This window comes from Pseudonaja textilis, chromosome 8 (genome assembly GCF_049901715.1).
Source record: "Pseudonaja textilis isolate UNSWEBS1 chromosome 8, rPseTex1.2, whole genome shotgun sequence".
In the NCBI taxonomy this organism is placed as follows: Eukaryota; Metazoa; Chordata; class Lepidosauria; order Squamata; family Elapidae; genus Pseudonaja; species Pseudonaja textilis.
This window is the reverse complement of record NC_141997.1, coordinates 17,549,523-17,569,945: the sequence shown is the minus strand read 5'-3', so window position 1 is coordinate 17,569,945 and position 20,423 is coordinate 17,549,523. Positions and strand designations below refer to the sequence as shown.

The window sequence follows — 20,423 nt, the reverse complement described above, 5'->3', positions numbered from 1 at the left end:
GATGTCATGGTGCAAGGCCATGATGTCATGATGCAGAGTGCGGGCCACTTACTCACTCGCACCGTCGCGCCGTTTTCTGAGCCGCCTGTCCTTGCCAGGGACTGCCGAGAACAGAGACTGGGTCTTCTGCCCGCCCTCGGTTCTCCTCCCACTTCCCTCGGCTGTCAGGGCAGAGACCCCTCGGTTTTATTGAGGGGACTTCTGGTGCCAGAGGGCGCCGGCATCGCAGCAGCAGCAGCAGCAGCGCGCAAGCAGCAGCAGCAGCAACCAGCGCTGAGAGGAGGAGTTTGTGGTTTAGGGCGGATCCCGCAGAGCCGCTGCTGCTTGCTGGCCGGCTTAGGAGAAAAGAGGAGAAAGAAAGAGGCTGGGCGAGCAGCTGGGCGTCCTTGGTGCTGGCACCGCCGCCCGGGCATGAGGATGGCTGTGGGCGCAGCAGCGGCTCCAGGAGACGGGGGCTCGCCGAATCCCGGTCCCGCTGCGGTCTCCCTGGGCTTGAGCGTGGCTGTGGTGTCCAGCCTGGTCAATGGCTCCACGTTCGTGCTGCAGAAAAAAGGCATCGTGCGGGCAAGAGGACGAGGTAGGGCCCCCCTGGTCCCCGTCCCTTTCTATGCTTCGGGGCTGCAGCAGAAACGCTCTTGATGGCTTTTGCAACAGCTAGCATCCTCTGCGGGCATCTCCTCCCACTTGGCCGAGCCCACCCCGGCTTTCGTACGCCGCTTTTCCCGGAGCTCCTGCTTCCCTGGCACGGAGGTCACCCTCCGGGAGCGATTAAACCAAAATATTTAATACACCCAGGCCCCGAGACTGCCTTCCCCGATCAACACAGTGCCTCCAGAGGTGTCGGACTACAACTCCCAGAATTCCCAATCCTGGCGCTAAGTTGGGGAAGCCTGCTTTAAAAGAGACTGCTTCGTTCCAAGGCATTATCTTTGGCTTTAGGCAGTAGCACACCAAAGTATTTAGCACGTCCATTGCGAATACACCTTGCATTCCTCCTCCGGGTTGGGTCAGGAGCACAACCACCACGAAGGCTAACCCTTCAGCTCTCCAATCCAGCCACTCCCCCTCCTTTATTGTTTTCTTCTTCAAGTTTGTAATGATATCTGTACTTTTTTTCAAAAGTCAGTGCCTTTATGCCTGCAGGGTGAGTGTGGGCACTTGATTTGCAAAAGGATTATTAACTGAGCCATGAACGCTAAATAAAATCTCCCATATGTCAGGGGCCGGGGTTCACACAGCCTTTTCAGGATTTCGAATGTGATTTGTCCCTTAGTCCAGCAGATGCTATAGACTCAGTTTAAGTTTGTACTTTGCATTTGTAATCTGAATTTATGTTTTTTTTAAAAAAAAAAAATTAACACCAAAGGGTTTCTCATAGAATCACTGAGTTTAGACAAGGCCATTTACATCAGTGTTTCTCAAACTAGGCAACTTTTAAGATGCACTGACTTCAGCTCCCAGAATTCCCCAATCAACCATGTTGGCTGGGGGATTCTGGCTCTTGAAGTCCACGTATTTTTAAATTGCCAAGTTTGAAAAATGTTGGTTTAGTCAGATCTAATCCGTTCAGGAATCCAAAAGATGCTAGGTTACCCAGTTTCTGTGTGAATACATCCAACGAAGACCCACCATCTCTCTAGAATAATTGGTTCCACTTTCACATTGCACATACTATGAAGACATTTACCTTCCTGTAATTTAAAGTACATTTACCATCTGGATTCTTATAAAGCAATAGATAAAAAGGATAGTATACCATATCATAATGCATTATGTAGATCTGATCATAGTTTCAGAAATGGTTTGCTAAGTGGCACATAAAGGACTTTATATTTGCAAAATACACATAATTCATCCATTACTCCCAAAGGGCTCTATAGCCATTTGCACTGTTCTTTGACCTTTGGTAATGATCGTTATGTATCCTCAATAAAGCAAACATACAGGCTCCCAAATCCACATTTAATTGTATTTCTGTTAATGGGGCATTTTTTTCAGTAAGCTCATTCACTGAGAAAGGACTATATACTCTTATAGGAATACCTAAAGTTAAGAATAGCTATATTCTGAAATAAGGGTAGAAAGGTGATACTGACATTTCTAATATAAGCTCTAGCATACCAAACTGGTCTTTGGGGGAATACTTGGATTTTAGTCTGTTCCCAATTCTATTACAAGGCCATTAAGCTCTGCATTCCAGAGCAGTCTTATTATACAGTATTGGAGCAGTCTAAACTCTACAGTATTGGATATTTCTGTGATTCCCCTACCTAGATAGACCTAGTACCAAAATATTAATCTCTAAAATCCAGCTATTTGATTGTTTAAGATTAATAAATGAAATATTAAAACAACAAAGTAAATAGTAATTTATTTTGACAGGTTTCTCTTCAAATTAGAGAATAACTTGTGCAGGTAGTCCTTGACTTACAACAGTTCATTTAGTGACTGTTCAAAGTTACAACAGCATTGAAAAAAGGGACTTGGGACCATTTTTCACACTTAAGACCGTTATAGCATCTCCATGGTCACATGGTTCACATTAGGATGCTTGACAACTGACAGTTGCACTGTCCCAAGGTCATATGATCCCCTTTTCTGACCTTCTGATAAGCAAAGTCAATGGGAAACCAGATTCATTTAACAACTGTGTTACTAATTTAACAGCTGCAGTGATTCACTTAACAAATGTGGCAAAAGAAATAACAAAATGGGGCAAAACTTACTTAATAAATTTCTCACTTAACCATAATTTTGGGTCCCATTGTGGTCATAAGTTGAGGACTATCTGTATTCAAGGTAACTTAAGTATCTTAATAATTTTTGTCAGGTAATCATTAACTCACATAACTGACCAACTGCATCACCAGTTTTATTTACAGGTTAGGGTTAATTAATTAATTAATATGGAGTGTACTTGTTTCATTCTGGAGAAAGTGAAAACTAGTATAGAACTGTTCCCATGTCTGCAGACGAAACTGCAAATATATATTAATTTGCTTATGAGTACAGACTTTTTTGCATTGTGTTACTTAAGAAATATAGTTGGAAATTCACTGAAATGATGATTCATGTTCCAATGTATATTTAGGTATTTATTGTATAAGGAACTGGAAGATCCAGGTACAAATGTACAGTAGATTTGTTCTACCTTATAGTAGATTTATGTTCCTGGGAAGAATAGTGGAATTAAGAGTAATTAAACTAAGAAATATTATCCACTTTGTTTGGACAAGAATATAAGAATACTCTACTTAATCTATGCATACCACATGGACTACATGGTGGCTTGTGTATTCTTGATATCCCACATGTACAGGAACTTGATTATGTATTGCAAGGGAAGTTATAACATTTTACATGCTCAGTAATTTTTAAGTTCTCAAAAATAAACCTTGTATACTGACTTGATTGCATAACATTTAAAGTCATGGTTTGGTTTGATTTCTGACTCCTCATAAACTAGATTAAATTGTGATCAACAAAGAGCCACTAGTTATGTGATCTAAACAACTTTTAACCACATCCAGCTTTGTGCTTATCTTGCAGTTAAGCAATTAGATGACTCTTCTAGGAAAATGAGATGGGATAGAAGAGCAATGTCAAATTATAACCATATATTCAGCAGCATCTCTGTTGTTAGAGCTTCATTAACTCTTGTTGGTGTGTGTGTGTTATTTCAAAAAAATAACTAATGGCATTATATACAAGTACGATATCAAATACACTGGGCAATATAAAGTTGTGACTGATTTCTTTTCAGATAGTTTATCCTTCAAAATCTCCCCCTTTCATAACTGAGATATAGGAATAACTCAATTAGCATCGAAATACCATGTTTCTCATATAATAAGGCCGGGTCTTATTTTTTTTTTGAGCCCAGAAAAAATGGCTAGGCCATCTTTTTTGGGGTGACTTAATTCCCCCCCTTGCATCTTTGGGCGGGCGGGCAGGAATGGCTTGGATGTTGACCTCGGCATTGGTGGGGCACTTCATATTGGGGTCAACACAGGCAGCACTATATACGGGTGTGCAACAAAAGTACTTCCTAACAGCAAAACCCCACCACCACCATTCCCCCCCATTTTGCATGTTTTAATATAGGCCTTAATTTGGGGGGAGGGGCTTAATTTCATTTCATGCCTATAAAACATGCTGGGACTTCCTATTGGGGGAGGCCGTATTGTTAGAGAAACAGGGTATCAAAGAGTAATTTAAAAATAGAAAACTATGTACTGTTTGTAAAAGAAAAATCTCTTTGTTTGCTTGCTTCAGGAACAAATTTTACTTGATTTGTACAAGCAGCTAATTATTTGAAGCTCATCCTGACCAGCTGACAGTATTTTGTACTCATCTAGCATGTTTAGTTTGCATTTTCCACAGTCACTTGTCATAAATTCATGTTCCACTTTTGTTTTGTGTAAACAATTTGGAACAAAAAAGTAAGATTGAATTTTTAAAGAGCCTATTTGGTTCACTTGTCATTGTTTTTGTTTTCTTTTAAATATTATGAAAGTAATAGTTTAAATGCATCAGTTTTTGTCAGTTTTTTTTTAAAAGAAATATAATTTGGAGACTAGGAAGAACATAAGAACCCACTGGATTGAAATTTAACCCAGTATTTGTTTAATATGGAGAGGCAGGGTCCCTCAAACCCATCATAAATATTGAGTCTTCAAGACTTAATATTCTCTAATTCTTCATGCACATTTTTAGTTTGCTTTTAAACCCAGTAAAGTCAAGAGAAATCTATGTAATACATTCTTCAGGTTGATCATCCAATAAGTGAACAAATGCATTCTACTGTATGTTTTAATTCCATCAATTGGATGATTTCTTGTCCTATTGTCTTGACAGAGGGGGAAACAGATTAACATTAGCAATGTCAATTTTACAAAGAAGAGTTAACTATTTACATTAATGCAGCTAGAACTGATGAAGTTTCTTGGATGAAACATCTTCTTCAAGGGAAAAAAAACCATAATCCAGTTGCCTTTGGAAAAAATAATTTAAGACAGCCATGACCTGAATGACTGAGTATCTCTGTAGACTTTCAGCTATTCACATTAGTTCAGCTATTCACATTGGGCTTCATGCTTTTCCTTACTGAATAATCTCAAATACTGAAATCCTAAACAATGCACATTTTGGATAAAATATGGAAGTTGGGTTTTGATTAGGTAGTACTGACTTGGCAATAATTGTTTGTGCCCTCCAGTATTTTCTGTACTGTAGTCAACTGAGGCACAAAATGGCAGTTAGGCAAAAGTGCTTGTGGAAGCTTCACTTCCATTACCACTTTTATTCATTTCTGTAGAAGATGAGAACAGATTATCTCTTGAAAAGACATACCAAGATTACAAAAGATATTTCAAATCTTAGAAACAGGTGTAATGATTATGTTACATTCTGCAAGAAACAGAATATCTATGCACTTTTAAACAATTCAAATTCATTTTTTTCATAAACATTGAAGGCATAGGTAAATATATATTTATATCCATTTCTCAATTGATGAGCCTCAATAGTGATGCTCAAGAACAATTTCAAAAATTATTTTGTGGTTTTGAAAATATTTTAATATCAATCATTTGATTTAGGGCAAGGGTGAACCAGGTGTGTATCTATTTTCTTAAGAGCTGGATTATTAATAACCACACCAGGGTCATGACTGATTATCTTCACTAGAAACCAATTATAAAAAGTAATGCTGATTATGGTTGTATTCACAAGAAAGATTTGCATTGGTTCATGCATCATAGTTAAATAACTCTGTAAGGTGATGTAGTGGTAAAGTTAACATATTGTTAAAGCTATATGAGCCAGCAGTGTGCAGCAGCCACCAAAAAGGCTAATGCAATCCTAAATTGCATTAACAGAGGGATACAGTCAAGATCAAGGGAAGTACTAATACCACTCTATAAAGCCTTAGTAAGACCACACCTAGAGTACTGCATCCAGTTTTGGTCACCACATTAATAAAAAAGATGTTGAGACTCCAGAAAAAGTACAGAGAAGAGCAACCAGAATGATTAGGGGATGGAGGCTAAAACATACAACGAACGGTTGCAGGAACTGGGCTTGGCTAGTCTAGTAAAGAGAAGGACCAGGGGAGACATGATAATGGTCTTCCAATATTTGAGGGGCTGCCACAGGGAGGAAGGGGTCAAGCTATTTTCTAAACCTCCTGTGGGCCAGACAAGGATTAATGGATGGAAACTAAACAAGGAGAGATTTAACCTGGAAATAAGGAGAAACTTTCTGACAGTGAAAACAGTCAACCAATGGAACAGCTTGCCCTCGGAGGTTGTGGGAGCACCATCAGTTGAGACTTTCAAGAAGAGATTGGACTGTCATTTGTCAGAAATGGTGTAGGGTCTCCTGCTTGGGCGGGGGGTTGGACTAGATGACCTACAAGATCCCTTCCAACTCTGATTTTCTGATTAACTGTATCTGTATCTGTATCTTTAGAAAATTGTACCAATAAAATATATATTATTTAAACTGATGATCCAATTTTTATTTTTCACCTATCCAGGGACTTCATATTTAACTGATATAGTGTGGTGGTCAGGTACTATTGCAAGTAAGTACATCTTCTATATTTAAACAATTTTACATCTTAAAACCATATTGAAGGACTGTACTGTTCTATCCAGATGTATTAGACAACAATTCTTATTCATATGATGAGCAGTTCATATGATCATAACTCTGGTCCAATATAACTATTTAAAGGAAAGGTGCTGACACGATCAGTCTAGCATATTTTGATATAAGGATACTGTTTCATTGGTATTTTTCATGATAGTTTGCTTGCTGGCAGCATATTCATTCATTTCACAAACAGGATATGGTAGCTTTGGCTAAACTATATTCCTCACGGGCAACATAATTTAAGTATAAAATTGATTTTATCCAGGGAAACATCTACGGGGAGAGTCAAAATCTATGATTTGCCATCCAGCTATATTGGGTGATAATTGCTGGAAATAATTCATATCAAAAACACATCTTGAGGAACCAGACTGGAGAAAGTTGAATTAGAATGTACCTGGAATCATCTTGTTAGACACAAGAATGTATGAGCAATGCATAGATTATTTTTCTTAAGAGTTACTATTTTGCAGTCACATTTTCTGAATTAAAAACAAGTTATTTCACTGAAGTTAAGCTCAACTTCTTTTATGAATTTGTCTATGTAGTTTATTAAGCAGCAATATCAGAACTGATTTTCCAGTGCTTTTTTTTCCAAAACAACATTTTGACTTGTGGTCTAATTAATAGCCTTGGGATATTGTGGTTTTTCCCATGCAAGTACTAATCGAGACTATTTCTGCTATCTTTTTCAAAATAAGCCAAGTTTATTTAAATATTGTCATCTGGAAATGAACTTTTGAAAACAACAACAATGAAAAACCTAAACAGCACGAGTGTAACAATTTAGATAGCTTGTAATTCTTTTGTTTGGCTGATGATATTATAATCCTGCTTAAACATATATCAATTTATTGACCTACAGATATATTGCAATTTCAAATTTTCCAATCAGGGTTGCCATGCAGACTTGGAATGCCCCAAAAGTGTAATTCACACACCCCTGGAAAACACCAGATTGGAAAAGGCTGAAATAAGGTGCTAGGAAATGGAACCTTCAGCTAGCATAAAATGTATTGAGAAGGTATCAAAATACTTTATATCAATGCAGAGTAGGATTCATTTTAGTTCAATATCGTCTACACCAGTGGTCACCAACCAGTGGATCGGGGACCAGTGGTGATCCACGACAAAATTTTGGTGGTCCGCAGAGAAATGTCACCCCCAAAGCATCCCCCAAAGCAATTAATCCAGGCTGTGAGGGAACACAAGGCTGCACCGCCCACATGGCCTATGCGAACACAAGGCTTGCATTGCTTGCATTGCGAACAACACAAGGTAGTGATGGGAGAGGGGAAAGGGCAGAGGGGGGAACTTGCCCCACTCTCCCCACGCACCTGTCTTGGCCACTGGGTTGCTTCTTTCTGCTTCTTCTTCTTCTGCTTTTGTCTTCACACAAGGAAAGCAGCAAAAGGCTTTTTTTTCTCTTCCCCCAAGCTCCACCAGAAATTAGTCTTTGGGACCCTGCAAGGCATCATGCTCCAAGAGGCTGTGCTGGCAAAGATTCATTTGTGGCGGAGCTTGTGGGAGAGAAAGACAGACTTCTGCTGCTTTCCTTGCATGAAGCCAAAGGTCTCTCTCTCTTTCCCTCTTTCCCCCTGAGAACGAAGCTGGAGACGGAATCCTATAACCCAAATAAAGAATGATCGATTGGTAGGAAAATGGGGTGGAGAATTTTCCTGCAGATTTTTTTTGGGGGGGCGGGATTTTCCCAGGGTCTCTGGTCCATGTAATTTAAAATTGTGAGTTTTGGTCCCTGTGGTCCAAAAGGTTGATGACCGCTGGTCTGCACTGCCAGCGTTCAGGATTATTTCACACACACACACACACACACACACACACACGTATACAAACACACACACACACACACACAAAAATAAACAATTTAGTGAGGCCTAAGAATAGTCAATGCGATTTTGTGGAAAGATGAAAATAGTAGTCACTGGCACCTGAAGAATGGCACATAATATCAATACATTGTGATGTAATTGTACAAATGGCAGAAATTAAATGCTGTGTGTCATTTGCATCAGGATGAGACTGGTGCAAAGTACCTAAATCCATGCTATTTGCAAGTCTGAACCATAGCCCAGAGTGTGTTCCATCTTGTTCTACTGCTATCAGTCTTGATGTTGCTTGCATGTAACATACAGCATCCTAACATTTTCATGTCCCCATTGTCCCACTGGTTTATCAGGGTTTCAAACAAGGAGCCAGAAGCAAAATCAGAGTGTTGCTTCTGAGTTACAGAGCTATGGATGCTCAACTTTTCCCTTCTCAAGATCCAAAATTAATGGATCATTAGCCAGCTATAGTCAGCAATTGTCAAGTTTTTTGGGGGGGAGAGGGGTAATATAGTATTGTGATTTAGATATGGAAATATAGCGATTGTGGCTTTAATGACAGTACCATCATTCTTGCTACTTCTTTAAGGCTAAAAGAAAAGAAAAAACCTCCTCACTATTTACTAGTTTTCCTGCCTATGAATATAAAGGACAGTCATACCATTTAACTAAAATGCAGCCAGAGAAACATGCAGCAGGTTAAAATAGGAAGGAAATCATAAAAAAATAAAGCTGCCAAGCAGTGAGGTAATAAAGCAATAAACCACCAAAACCCTGCAGTCTAAGTCAGTTGTTCAAAAAATAATGAAATGTTTTGTTTTGTTTTCTGTTCACATATTTGTGTTTTTTTTTTTCCACAGTGGCACTTGGCCAGATTGGGAATTTCTTAGCTTATACTGCAGTTCCTACTGTTCTTGTGACTCCACTTGGAGCACTTGGAGTCCCATTTGGGTAAGGATTTTTTTATTCTATCTTTTTTCCCTTTCTTCAAATGAGGCTATCCATCTGAGTAACTACTGTATCTTCTAGATCAGAGGTCTCCAACCTTGGCAACTTTAAGACTTGTGGACCCAGAATTCTCCTGCCAGCTGGGAGTTGTGGGAATTCTAGGAGTTGAAGTCCACAAATCTTAAAGTTGCCAAGGTTGGAGACCTCTGTTCTAGATAACTATGTTAATTTTTGTTTTTGCAATTATTATTATTTTTACTAGTAGTGCCAAAAGTATTTAATTTTTTTCATCTGTTCTAGTAATTTGCATTAAAAATGACCTAATTTTCCCCCCTTATCTTCCCCTTTGATCCTTAATTTAAGGAAAATACATTAGTTGTTTTTTAGATTTCTTTCTGTCCTCTGAAAAGTGCAGATGCTTTTATTTATTTATTTTGCAAAGAAAGCCATTTTCAAAGGTTTACTGTGAACATATTTATGTTTACATGCGCAAATACGGAAATGTAAAATGTGTAAACCTCTCAACCACTCAAATAAAATGTCATTTGATTCTCAGAGATCCTGGCTAAATGAATTCCATCCTCTGAATTTTTCAATTAGTTAACTGACTCTCTTGGTGTTACTTGAATTGTATCCAGGGCTAAAAAATGATTCGATCCCCAGCAAGTTACAGAAAGAAGACAGAGTGAAACTTCTAGGACTGTGCCTCAGATAGCTATCCTTTTTCAAATAAATATTTAAATTAATGTCCAGATATTATATTCCTTTTGGACATTTTCGCTACAAATGGCACTGTCCTCTCTCTATCCAAAGAATCATGAAGTGACTCTCAAGGTGAAAAATTGAAGGTAGATGGTTTTTTTAAAAAGGTTTTACATCTCTGGTGCTGCACAGTCATGTTGGATCTGTTAAGAAAACATATCCTGTATCAGCAGCTGCAAAAATGTTCTGGTACTTTAAAAAATGCCACATGTAATTTGCAGGAGAAATCCAGTCGGTATTTTTCATTGATACAAAATGCATGGGGAAGCACTCCTTTCCTATCTCGCATTCCCACTTGCCAGACCAAACTTAAGTGTTGAAATATATCCACATTGCTAGCTGGGGAATTTGGAGAGAAGTTCACACCTTAAAATTGCTAAAGCTGAGAAACGCTAGTTTAAACCAATAAAGAAAACTCTCCTGAAAGAAAAACTGTTGAATAATTTCTTAACCTTCAGCAGGGACATCCACAAGAGCAATCAAACTGTGAAGAAAATGGCCATAACTAAATGATCTATCTTTATGTGCATCATGAAAAAAAAAAAGGTTAGGATTTCCATCACATAGTTGCCACGTTGATTTTTGGAACTCCCCTTTGTGGAGAGTCTGCCTTACAACAGAGAACTCAGATACAATTTTTCTCTCTGACCCTCTCTTTCTAAGGTCCATTTTAGCTTCCTATCTACTGAAAGAAAAACTGAACATTTTGGGCAAATTGGGCTGCCTCCTGAGTTGCGCAGGTTCTGTGGTTCTCATCATTCATTCTCCAAAGTCTGAAAGTGTCACCACTCAGGCTGAGCTTGAGGAAAAGCTTACAAATCCAGGTACTTAATTCTTTGGGTTAACCATGTTGACAAGTAAATCTGAGTCACAAGACAAAAATGAAAAAAAAAGTGTAAGTTGCTCCAACATATAACATTGGCTTACTTTGTACTTTGTAAAAATTGCTGAACAACTTTTTGTTGTCAAAGGAATGCATCATTTTCCCTCCTCTTTGATATTTAATTATGAAACTCGTTTGCTCCACAGTCCTAAGCATAACTACCTTTTTTTTTTACTACCAAATAAGTTAGATTTGCAAGTTTTCCAATAGGTACAGTATAAGGCAAGAATAACATAAAAAAAATTAAAGAAAAAAATTACTTAAGCTTTAAAATAAGCTTGTTTTCCTATCTGGTAGAGATTTTTATGTAATCCATTAAATAATAAAGATTGAATTAATTGTACTTCTGTATAATTTCAGTCAATGGAATTTAAGCAGTTTTATTACTTAGGGTTACAAATAAGTTCTATAAATTTATAAATTCAACCGAGGAAGGCTGGAAATTAAAATAATAAATAATGGTTTTGGATGTAAACTTATTGTTAGAACTCATAGAATAAAGGAGAATGTATTTTCTTGTAATTATTTCAGTGTACTTTATACATAAAAGGAATCAATCCACTGGTCTCTTCCAATTGTGTTTGGGATTATAGCATCCCAGATTCTTAGCTAAAGACCATGATAGCTGTAAAATCTGGAAATTGTACCTCCAAATTGGGGAACATCTAAATACAACATAGTTGATTCAGTGATGAGCAAACCACTGACTGCTTCCAAGAGTAGGTATGATTAATAAGCTGTTTGTGATTATCATAAAATGATAATGCAAACTATGGACTATAGTTTTGTCTCTCTGAAGAAATTAAAAAATAAAGTTATGGTCGTATGATTTCAGACAATTTCTAGATAAAGGAAGAGTGAGATGACTGTCTGGCCCATGATAAATAACATGGAAGATAATTTAAATATGCTCTGCAGTATTTAGTTTCCATATAAACAGAGATATGCATTTCAAAAGAACAATTTTCTGAATCAAAAGCATAATTTGCCATAATAAATTAAATAACAGACTATCAAAACCAGAGCACAATTTAGGATAAACACCAGGGTTTGAGTCAGAGGGAAAATAAGAACTTAATAAGAAAAGGAATGACCATTTACAGGAAACCTCACAGTACTTCCAAATGTAGTCTTTCCAAACTCAATCCTTTCCAAACGTGTTAGTGTATAGTTCATTACATTGACATGTCAGCTAAAAGATAAAGGGCATTTCACTCTAAAAACCGTTAAGATAGATAGAATTCTTTATTGTCCAAGTATGATCAGACCCACAAAGAATTTGTCTCCGGTGCATAAGCTCTCAGTGTACATACAAGCAACAAGTGATAGAACATGATCATAATCATAAAATACAATAATCATAAATCATAACATATAACATTCAGTGATAGTTATAGGATACTAAATAATCAACATAAATCATAATAAGATACTAAATAAAAGTAATCAACATAAATCATGAGATACAAACAGCAAATTTATGGCATAAAAATCTAAGGAAATAGGTAGTAGGAAAGATGAGAAGGATAATAGTAATACATCCCTACTAGGTGGTTGATGATGAAGTTTATTACAAAATACGATTTGGAAAGTTGTCTAGATCAGTGGTCGCCAATTGGTGGGCCATGGCCCACTGGTAGTCTGTGAGAAAATTTTGGTGGTCCACCCCAAAATTGTGCCCCCCAAAGCACTCCCCAAAGCAATTAATCCAGGTTGCGCGGGAACATAAGGTTGCATCGCCCACATGGCCCACCCACTCGCTGGCCCCCACCCTTCAGCCAAACGCAAACCTGCAAGAAGCAGTGCAGCCCTTGCTGTCCAGTACGAGGTAATGGTGCTGTTGCAGCAAGAGAGGGCTGGCGACCCAGGTGGGCTGAAGCATTGATGGAGATGGCCAGAACATGCAGAAACCTGTTTGTGCAGGCAAGATATCGAGCTTTTCTGGGCTCAACACCCGCCCCCCTTCGGCCTCCACATAGGGAGGGACCCTTCTCTGCTTGGAAGTGCTTGGGAGAAACCTGAAGCTTAGCCTCAGGGAGTCCTCTTGGGTGGAGGTGAAGGTGGGGGTAAAGGGGGTTTATTAGGAGCCTGTCTTCCTTTTGCTGTTTTGGTCTGGGCATCCGACTTTCACTGCCAGCTTGTTGTGGGATTGCCGGGAACTCCAGATTGGGTTGAGCTGAGCACCTTGGAAGTCTCATAGTTTGCCTGGTTGCTTTTTGTGCAGGCAAGAGCTTGAGCTTTTCTGGGCTTGACACACACACAAGAGGACTCCCCGAGAGACATCTGAGTGCGTCTTCTGACCCTCCGGCACTCGCCCGCAACTCTCCGCGCTCTTCCAGGCTCAGTCTCTGTTGCCCCCCCCCCGCCCCCCATGGCCCCAGCCATCGCTGCCCGGGGAAGGCACAGGAAAAGAAAGCAAGCAGAAACATAGCTCTCGCTGGAGCAAAAGAACGGAGATCAGCGAAGGCACAGGCAACAGAAAGCGGCGCTTTTCAAAGGTGGCAGCTTGCGTCTTCTGTTGCCTGTACCTTCCTCGATCTCCGCTCTTTCACCCCAGTGAAAGCTATGTTTCTCCTGTGCCTTCCCCGGGCAGCAATGGCTGGGACCATGGGGGGGAGGCAGCGGAGCAGAGCGCCGAGGGGGACGAGAAATCTGACAACAACCCATTCCGGACCTCTGAACAGGATGGTGAGCCCATTCCACCCCCTCCCACCACCGGCAGCCGGTACTTTTCCTGCCCCAGGCCATCCCTACAGCTCGCAGCCATCAAGGAAAAGCCCAGATCAGGAGAGGTGAGCTGGAAGGTGCAGGAGTGCCACACAAATGTAAGTAGTGCAGCACTCCTGTACCTTCCACCATCATCATCGCAGCTTCAGCCCACCTGTGCCTCCAGCCCCCTCTTGATGCAATAGCACCATTACTGCGTCCTGGCTGGTGAGGGCAGCGCTGCTTTTTACATATTGCACCACCTGCAAATTTGCACATTAAAAGTGCCAGCCCCTACAGCGGAGATTTCCCACCCCACCATGGGCAGGTTCCATATTCCAGAGCCACAGTCAGTCAAAATTCATATTAGTGGTCCGCGGGATTTGAAATTATGAGTTTGGTGGTCCCTGAGGTCCAAAAGGTTAGTGACCCGTGATCTAGATAAAGCCAGTGTGAGTTAATGTCACTATATAAACAATGTGCAGTATGGATCATTGTGATTTCTAGCATTTTGGATATGCATCATATAAATAGAATTGTTTTCAAGAAATATCATTTAGTTGAACTTAATTGTGCTATTATATTCTTTTTGTTTTTCAGTATTCGTGGGTTACCTCTGTGTTGTGCTTCTCATGCTGCTTCTGCTTATCTTTTGGATTGCACCAGCCCATGGACCCACTAACATTATGGTTTACATCAGTATTTGCTCATTGTTAGGAAGTTTCACTGTGCCTAGTACAAAAGGAATTGGACTGGCTGCTCAAGATATCTTTCACAATAATCCATCAAGTCAAAGAGCATTATATCTTTGTTTGGTTCTGTTAGCAGTATTGGGGTGTAGTATAATAATTCAGTTTAGGTACATCAATAAGGCACTAGAATGTTTTGATTCCTCAGTGTTTGGTGCCATCTATTATGTAGTATTCACCACTCTTGTCTTGCTGGCGTCAGCCATTTTGTTCAGAGAATGGAGTAATGTTGGTGTTGTTGACTTCTTGGGGATGGCTTGTGGGTTCACCACTGTATCTATTGGAATCGTTCTTATACAAGTCTTCAAAGAATTCAATTTCAATATTGGTGATTTGAATAAGCCTAATATGAAGACCGATTAAATTCTTAACGTTCAAATGAATTGGGTAATCCAGAGAATGATAGTGTCTTCAATTTTTAGGCCCCAGAAATGATAGCCTTTAATTTCTAAACTTTGAAAATAACATCGCCTTTCATTCCTTGCTGGAATATGTGAAATGAATTAGTGTTCTTAATTCAGTTTCTTAGGACTATTGTCATGCTTTGTATCTTATGGTATCAAATGATTTTATAAACCTCATAGCAAATAGGATAAGAATTGCATCACCACAGAAGCTGATGTATTTCTTTATCCTTAAAGATTATCTATGTAGTGTAGGATTGAATTATTTTGGTCTATGAAGAACCAGGAATCTTTTCAAATGGTTACCCAGAATCTTCTGGTTGTGTGAATCAACTGTCAACATTTGTGTATACAACTGAGCAGATGCCATGAGTGATCAATAGCCCTTTTAAAAAATGTAAATACACTTCAGATACTAGATTGGGCTTTCTTTCTATTTACCTTCACAGTTATGATTCAGCTTTCAGTATTCTTCCAGGTGTATTTGAAGATTCCACAATGGTTGCTACAGACTGTGTGTTGATATGGTTTGTTCTTTCTCTACCTTTGTAATTTGGACCGATGACATAGAATTCATAATTATGTCCAAAACTAGGGCAGTGTGTTTATATCTTAACATACGTTCTCTCTCATACCAGCTCACAAAGTTGCTCACAAATCTAAGTAAATGCAGCACTTAGTTGACAGCTATGCCTCTTGTTCACATGAATCACTTAATGTATGTTAACACATGATATTAATTCAAGAGCTTTTATTTCATATAAAACAATATGAGGAATGCGTTAGATAATAACTACTTTCTACCTTTTTTGGTAGATCATTTGTAAACAGCTGGAAACTACTTCAGTGCCTTTTCTATTCTGATAAGATCACTTTCATGGGACAGTTCATGTTCTCTAATATTTGGGTGTCCTCATGCTTATCAATCTTAACAAAGCAGAGACACTAATACAATATTTGAATTATGGGGTAACTTCTATGCACTTCCAACTGGCGTTTGTTTAGAACAGAAGTATTCTATTATATTAGTTCATATTCAGTTATGTTCCCTAGAAAGTTTTCCCTAACAAATTCCAGTAAACTATGTATAGCATCTTTTGTCAGCTTTTGAACTGGCACGTTTAGAGGCATTATAAAGGAATTTTTAAAAGGAAAGAAAAATGTTGTTCGGTTAAGGGAAAAATAAGTGATTCTTCTGCAGGGCCTGGAAATTGTTGTCACTCACTAGAAAGAACAGAGAAAAACAATGGGACTTCTGTTTCCACAATACCAGTGTTTTTCAACCTTGGCAACCTTAAAAAGTGTGAACTTCAACTCCCAGAATTCTGGAAGTTAAAGTCCACATGTTTTAAAGTTGTACCAAGTATAAAAACCTCAGTAAAAGAACATTTTCTGATTCAGAAACTAAGGGTCGTCTTTGATTCAATAGATATGAGTGTGTTTGCAGGTTCTTATTATGACTTGAATTAACAATAGTGAAGTCTGTCATAGAAAAAGCAGTTTTGTGTCAGTGTCAAAGAAATACTGTATAAATAGGTACATGTATACTTTGCCAGACCAGGTTTTATTTATTATTCTGTATGTCATTTTGTTGAACTTGTAAGCTTGCATTACTTTTTAAAATCACTGCATTTGAAACTTCTGAACTAAGGAGGCACTTGACTCAAAAATATTTGTGAAGGGAACAAGAAACAAATCATGTGCCCAGTACAAACTCTGTCCTTATATACTTTGTGATGTCATGATGCAAGTACAAATACTGTATGACACTTGTGTCATTATGTCGTGAAACATTTTATTGTTTCGACATAATCAAAATTAGGAACAGACGCCAACTGTTAGTGTCAATCTGCACCTTCAAGCATACTTTATCTTTACAAGTAGTTTCTGACAATAACGTTATTTGCAGTGCAACCACAAGGTTGTACAAAATGGCTGTTTTTCTCAATCAATATAAGCAATCAGTGTAGAAATCTTATGATTCCTTTTAAATTCTGAAAATTGCAAATTGGAGATGACTTTCCAAAATAAGATAGCTTAACCAGACATACCTTTTGTACATTAGGGATGAAGACTATTTGACTCCACGTATGTATGGTATGTATTTTAAAATGATTAAAACCCATACTAATAGCTAGTTGAACACTTAGAACATTAAATATTTGAGAATGCATTACAGGTGCAGCCTGAATGGGGCTTCTCATTCCTATAATGGACACCATGGGAAGAAAAATGTGGATCAGAATGTAGCCGGTCATAAAACAACAATTTAACAAAGGCCAATAGGGAACTCTTTCCATTTACCACACTGTGTTGTTCCTACTAGTCAAGCTGACGTTTATGGTTTTTATGGTTGGGTCAACATACTTTAGAACAAAGCATTGGCTTATAGTCACAGACTCTTTTTTATTTTCTGAGAATACCTGTGAGGCTACGTATTGGACTCAAAGAAATTTCTTTGGAAATAAATCATGTTGAAGTCTAGTTATCTTTTAAAAGAAAACACACATATATTGTCTGATGGTGCAAAGAGCCCACTAAATACCAAGGTAGGAGTCCATAAACAGATTGGCTTCTTCCCCCCCATCGGAATGATTTAGACATCGAGTCATGTTTGAAGTGGACAGATCCTTTTCACGCTGTACATACATGGGGTAGAGGAAATGCATGCTATAACTTCAACAAAATGGCATTTAAAAAATAACTTCTGAAGTAACCTTTAATCAACTTTTAATGTGCAAACACTGGTTTGGCTTGCTTATTTATTCATTTATTTAAGAAATATCCACTTCTCCCAAGTGGTTTTAGGTAGCTTATAAGGCAGTCATTATTTCTAAATGTGAATGGATGGATAAAAAATCTTCCTGAAATGTGTAGCATGTACAGAGAGAGGTTAGAAGAAACACGTTAATACATAGGAGATAAAAATGTTTGAGTCTCTCCAATTGAAGAGAGTTTTGCTTGAGCTGCGATCCATTCACTAGGTATCATGCATATCAAAGAAAATTCTGAATGCTTATAGCATTTTGCTCTAACAAGTTGGTACAGGTTTTAGCTCTTGCAGTTAATCAGTATTCATATTCATAATCAGGATTAAAACTTTTCCCAATGTTACTTTTTAAACAAAATACTGTATGCTTGACAGTCACATTTTTTTTAGCTTTTCAGTTTTCTTTAACATATTTAGGTACATGGTTTGACTTTTCTAGAATCATTATTATTATTATTATTATTATTATTATTATTATTATTATTATTATTATTAAATTGTCACAAATTATAGCTTATTATTTATGCCATTTTTTCTCTCTGTGAAGAAATAGCTATCCTAGCATACTGTATTAATGCACATGTAAAATTGTATACACTTTGAAAACCTTTCAGCTGTTCTTTATTGATTGAGACATTTACTAGGACATCTTGGCTGGGATAACTAATATTTGTTTAGAATGCTAAAAAGGATGTTACTATCCTTCAAATAAAGCTTCAGGGCAAACATGTAATTTTAAGCAGTGTTACAATTTAGAAGTATTTGATTTATATGTATATAACATTAAAGAGTAGAATCTTGTTCCGACAAGTTAAAATGTTTTAGAAAAACCAAGCTATTATGTACAAGCTACCAGTATTACATAATCTTGATCTAAAACGATTAAACTACTAGATGACATCTACCAGCCGCCAGCAATTAATTGAGAATCAACTGACACCATAACACATCGCACTAAATCTTTGGCTTTGGGTTCATTTGCATGAACTAGTCATCATAGCTTATACAATAAACTATGGTGAAGCAAACTGTGGGTATATGCCCTCTACCATCCAAATTTCTTTGTGCTGCTATTACTGTTCAGTAAGGAATTATCGATAGAGAAAACTTTTTGACAAGGATAACATACATAATCTTGGTTTTGAGTTTGATGCCTTTTAAGTTGAGACAGCCTTTTAAGCTAGATTCCAGAAAGTTGTAATGTATATATTGGCATTCCATGTAGCTTCTAACTTTTTAAATGATACATATAGAAATACTTATTTTTGCTACTTATTTTAACAAATAATATTTTTTTCTCCCTTTTAAGCTTCTCTCTAGAATAGTCATCAATAACGATGATATTAGCATTGGGCCTTACTTCCATTTCCTGATTTTTTAAATGCATCTTTTTTTGTTAATATTTTACTATATTTTTTTTAAGATGCAGTGATTAAATTATTGCAATTTTAGGTATGGTATGCCATACTGGGCAATAAATGTGCTGGTATCTCTTGAACTTTGGTCTTCCTTAAACCTCAACATACTCTTACTAGGATATTACTTGATTCATATACACTGGCCACATTGATCACATTCATCCATAGCAAACCATGCTTGTCTTGTTCTAAGAAATGTGAGTCTGGCTTATACATAATACTACACAAATTCAGGCAGAAAGAACTAAAAAATTAAAAAGGCACATTCCCTGCAGTCAGAATTGAACTGAATTGAATTGAATTCTTTATTGGCCAAGTGTGATTGGACACACAAGGAATTTGTCTTTGGTGCATATGCTTTCAGTGTACATAAAAAGAAAAAAATACATTTGTCAAGAGTCAAGGTACAACACTTAATGATAGTTATAGAGTACAAATAAGCAAAAGATTATCATAATTTGTAGATGGGTTGATGATAGAATTAAAACTTAAAGGAATTTTAACTCATGTTTATTAACATGTTTTAAGTGAGCTGTGTGGGAAGCATACTACAACCAAGTACAATCTTAAAGCATTTCATTATAACGTATAATGATTTACCAAAGATTCTTTAATTCTCTTGAGTAGCATGTTCCAGAGTTTATGTATGTAACACCTGATACAGTTCTATATAAACACTTAGGCTTCCATAGTCAAATTGTATATTTCATTGGATTCTGAAGTGACCAGGAACTAGCATAACCTATACATGGATATAAACATTTTTCTGCCAATTTGAATATATTGATTATTCAAATCAATGTTCACTCTTATATTGAAATATGCATAAAAGTGCTATGTTTAACTCTACTATTTAGAGCCTGTGTTCACTTGTAAACAATTTTATAAGTTTATAAATTTGTTTGCTGTAAGAATTCATTGAAACATAATTTACTAGTGGGTGGAATGGGGCTAAATTTTTGCAGAATTTCATAAACTTTATAAAGACTAGAAATTCATGCAAACTTCCTTTCAGGATAAGAAACAGAATTGTGAATCAAATAAATTTAAAAGCATGAGAGAAAAAACCAGAGCTATATGAACTTTATGCCAACACCATCCATTATATTTGTCTGTACCTTTCAACTCTTCCAGAAAATGTTGTGTTGAACATGTTCACGTTGTATCATACATTAAATTTGCTCTTTAAATTTCTCTCTCCTCTTTTTGAGGATTTTATCAGTTCAACTAACTTAAATTTCTCAATCCTTTTCAACCCGTTCACTCTTCCTTTATATATATT

The 20,423-nt window shown here is 37.5% G+C and overlaps 1 protein-coding gene across 1 annotated transcript; it reads left to right on the top strand.

The window, feature by feature from the left end:
• The first annotated feature begins 250 nt into the window (after positions 1-250).
• LOC113440867 (magnesium transporter NIPA1) lies at positions 251-18,621 on the top strand. The gene is made up of 5 exons (XM_026707518.2): positions 251-577; positions 6,539-6,586; positions 9,362-9,452; positions 10,875-11,035; positions 14,401-18,621. The coding sequence occupies exons 1-5, from the start codon at positions 412-414 to the stop codon at positions 14,910-14,912; spliced, it is 978 nt and encodes a 325-aa protein (XP_026563303.1). The 5' UTR covers positions 251-411; the 3' UTR covers positions 14,913-18,621.
• The last annotated feature ends 1,802 nt before the right edge of the window (positions 18,622-20,423 follow it).

What these genes read in the sequence shown, in the direction of transcription:
- LOC113440867 (XM_026707518.2), top strand. Translation starts at nt 412, where the DNA reads ATGAGGATGGCTGTGGGCGCAGCAGCGGCTCCAGGAGACGGGGGCTCG. An exon ending in GTGGTCAGGTACTATTGCAA is followed by an intron (nt 6,587 to 9,361) that starts GTAAGTACATCT and finishes TTTTTTCCACAG; the next exon opens with TGGCACTTGGCCAGATTGGG. An exon ending in GGAAAAGCTTACAAATCCAG is followed by an intron (nt 11,036 to 14,400) that starts GTACTTAATTCT and finishes TTTGTTTTTCAG; the next exon opens with TATTCGTGGGTTACCTCTGT.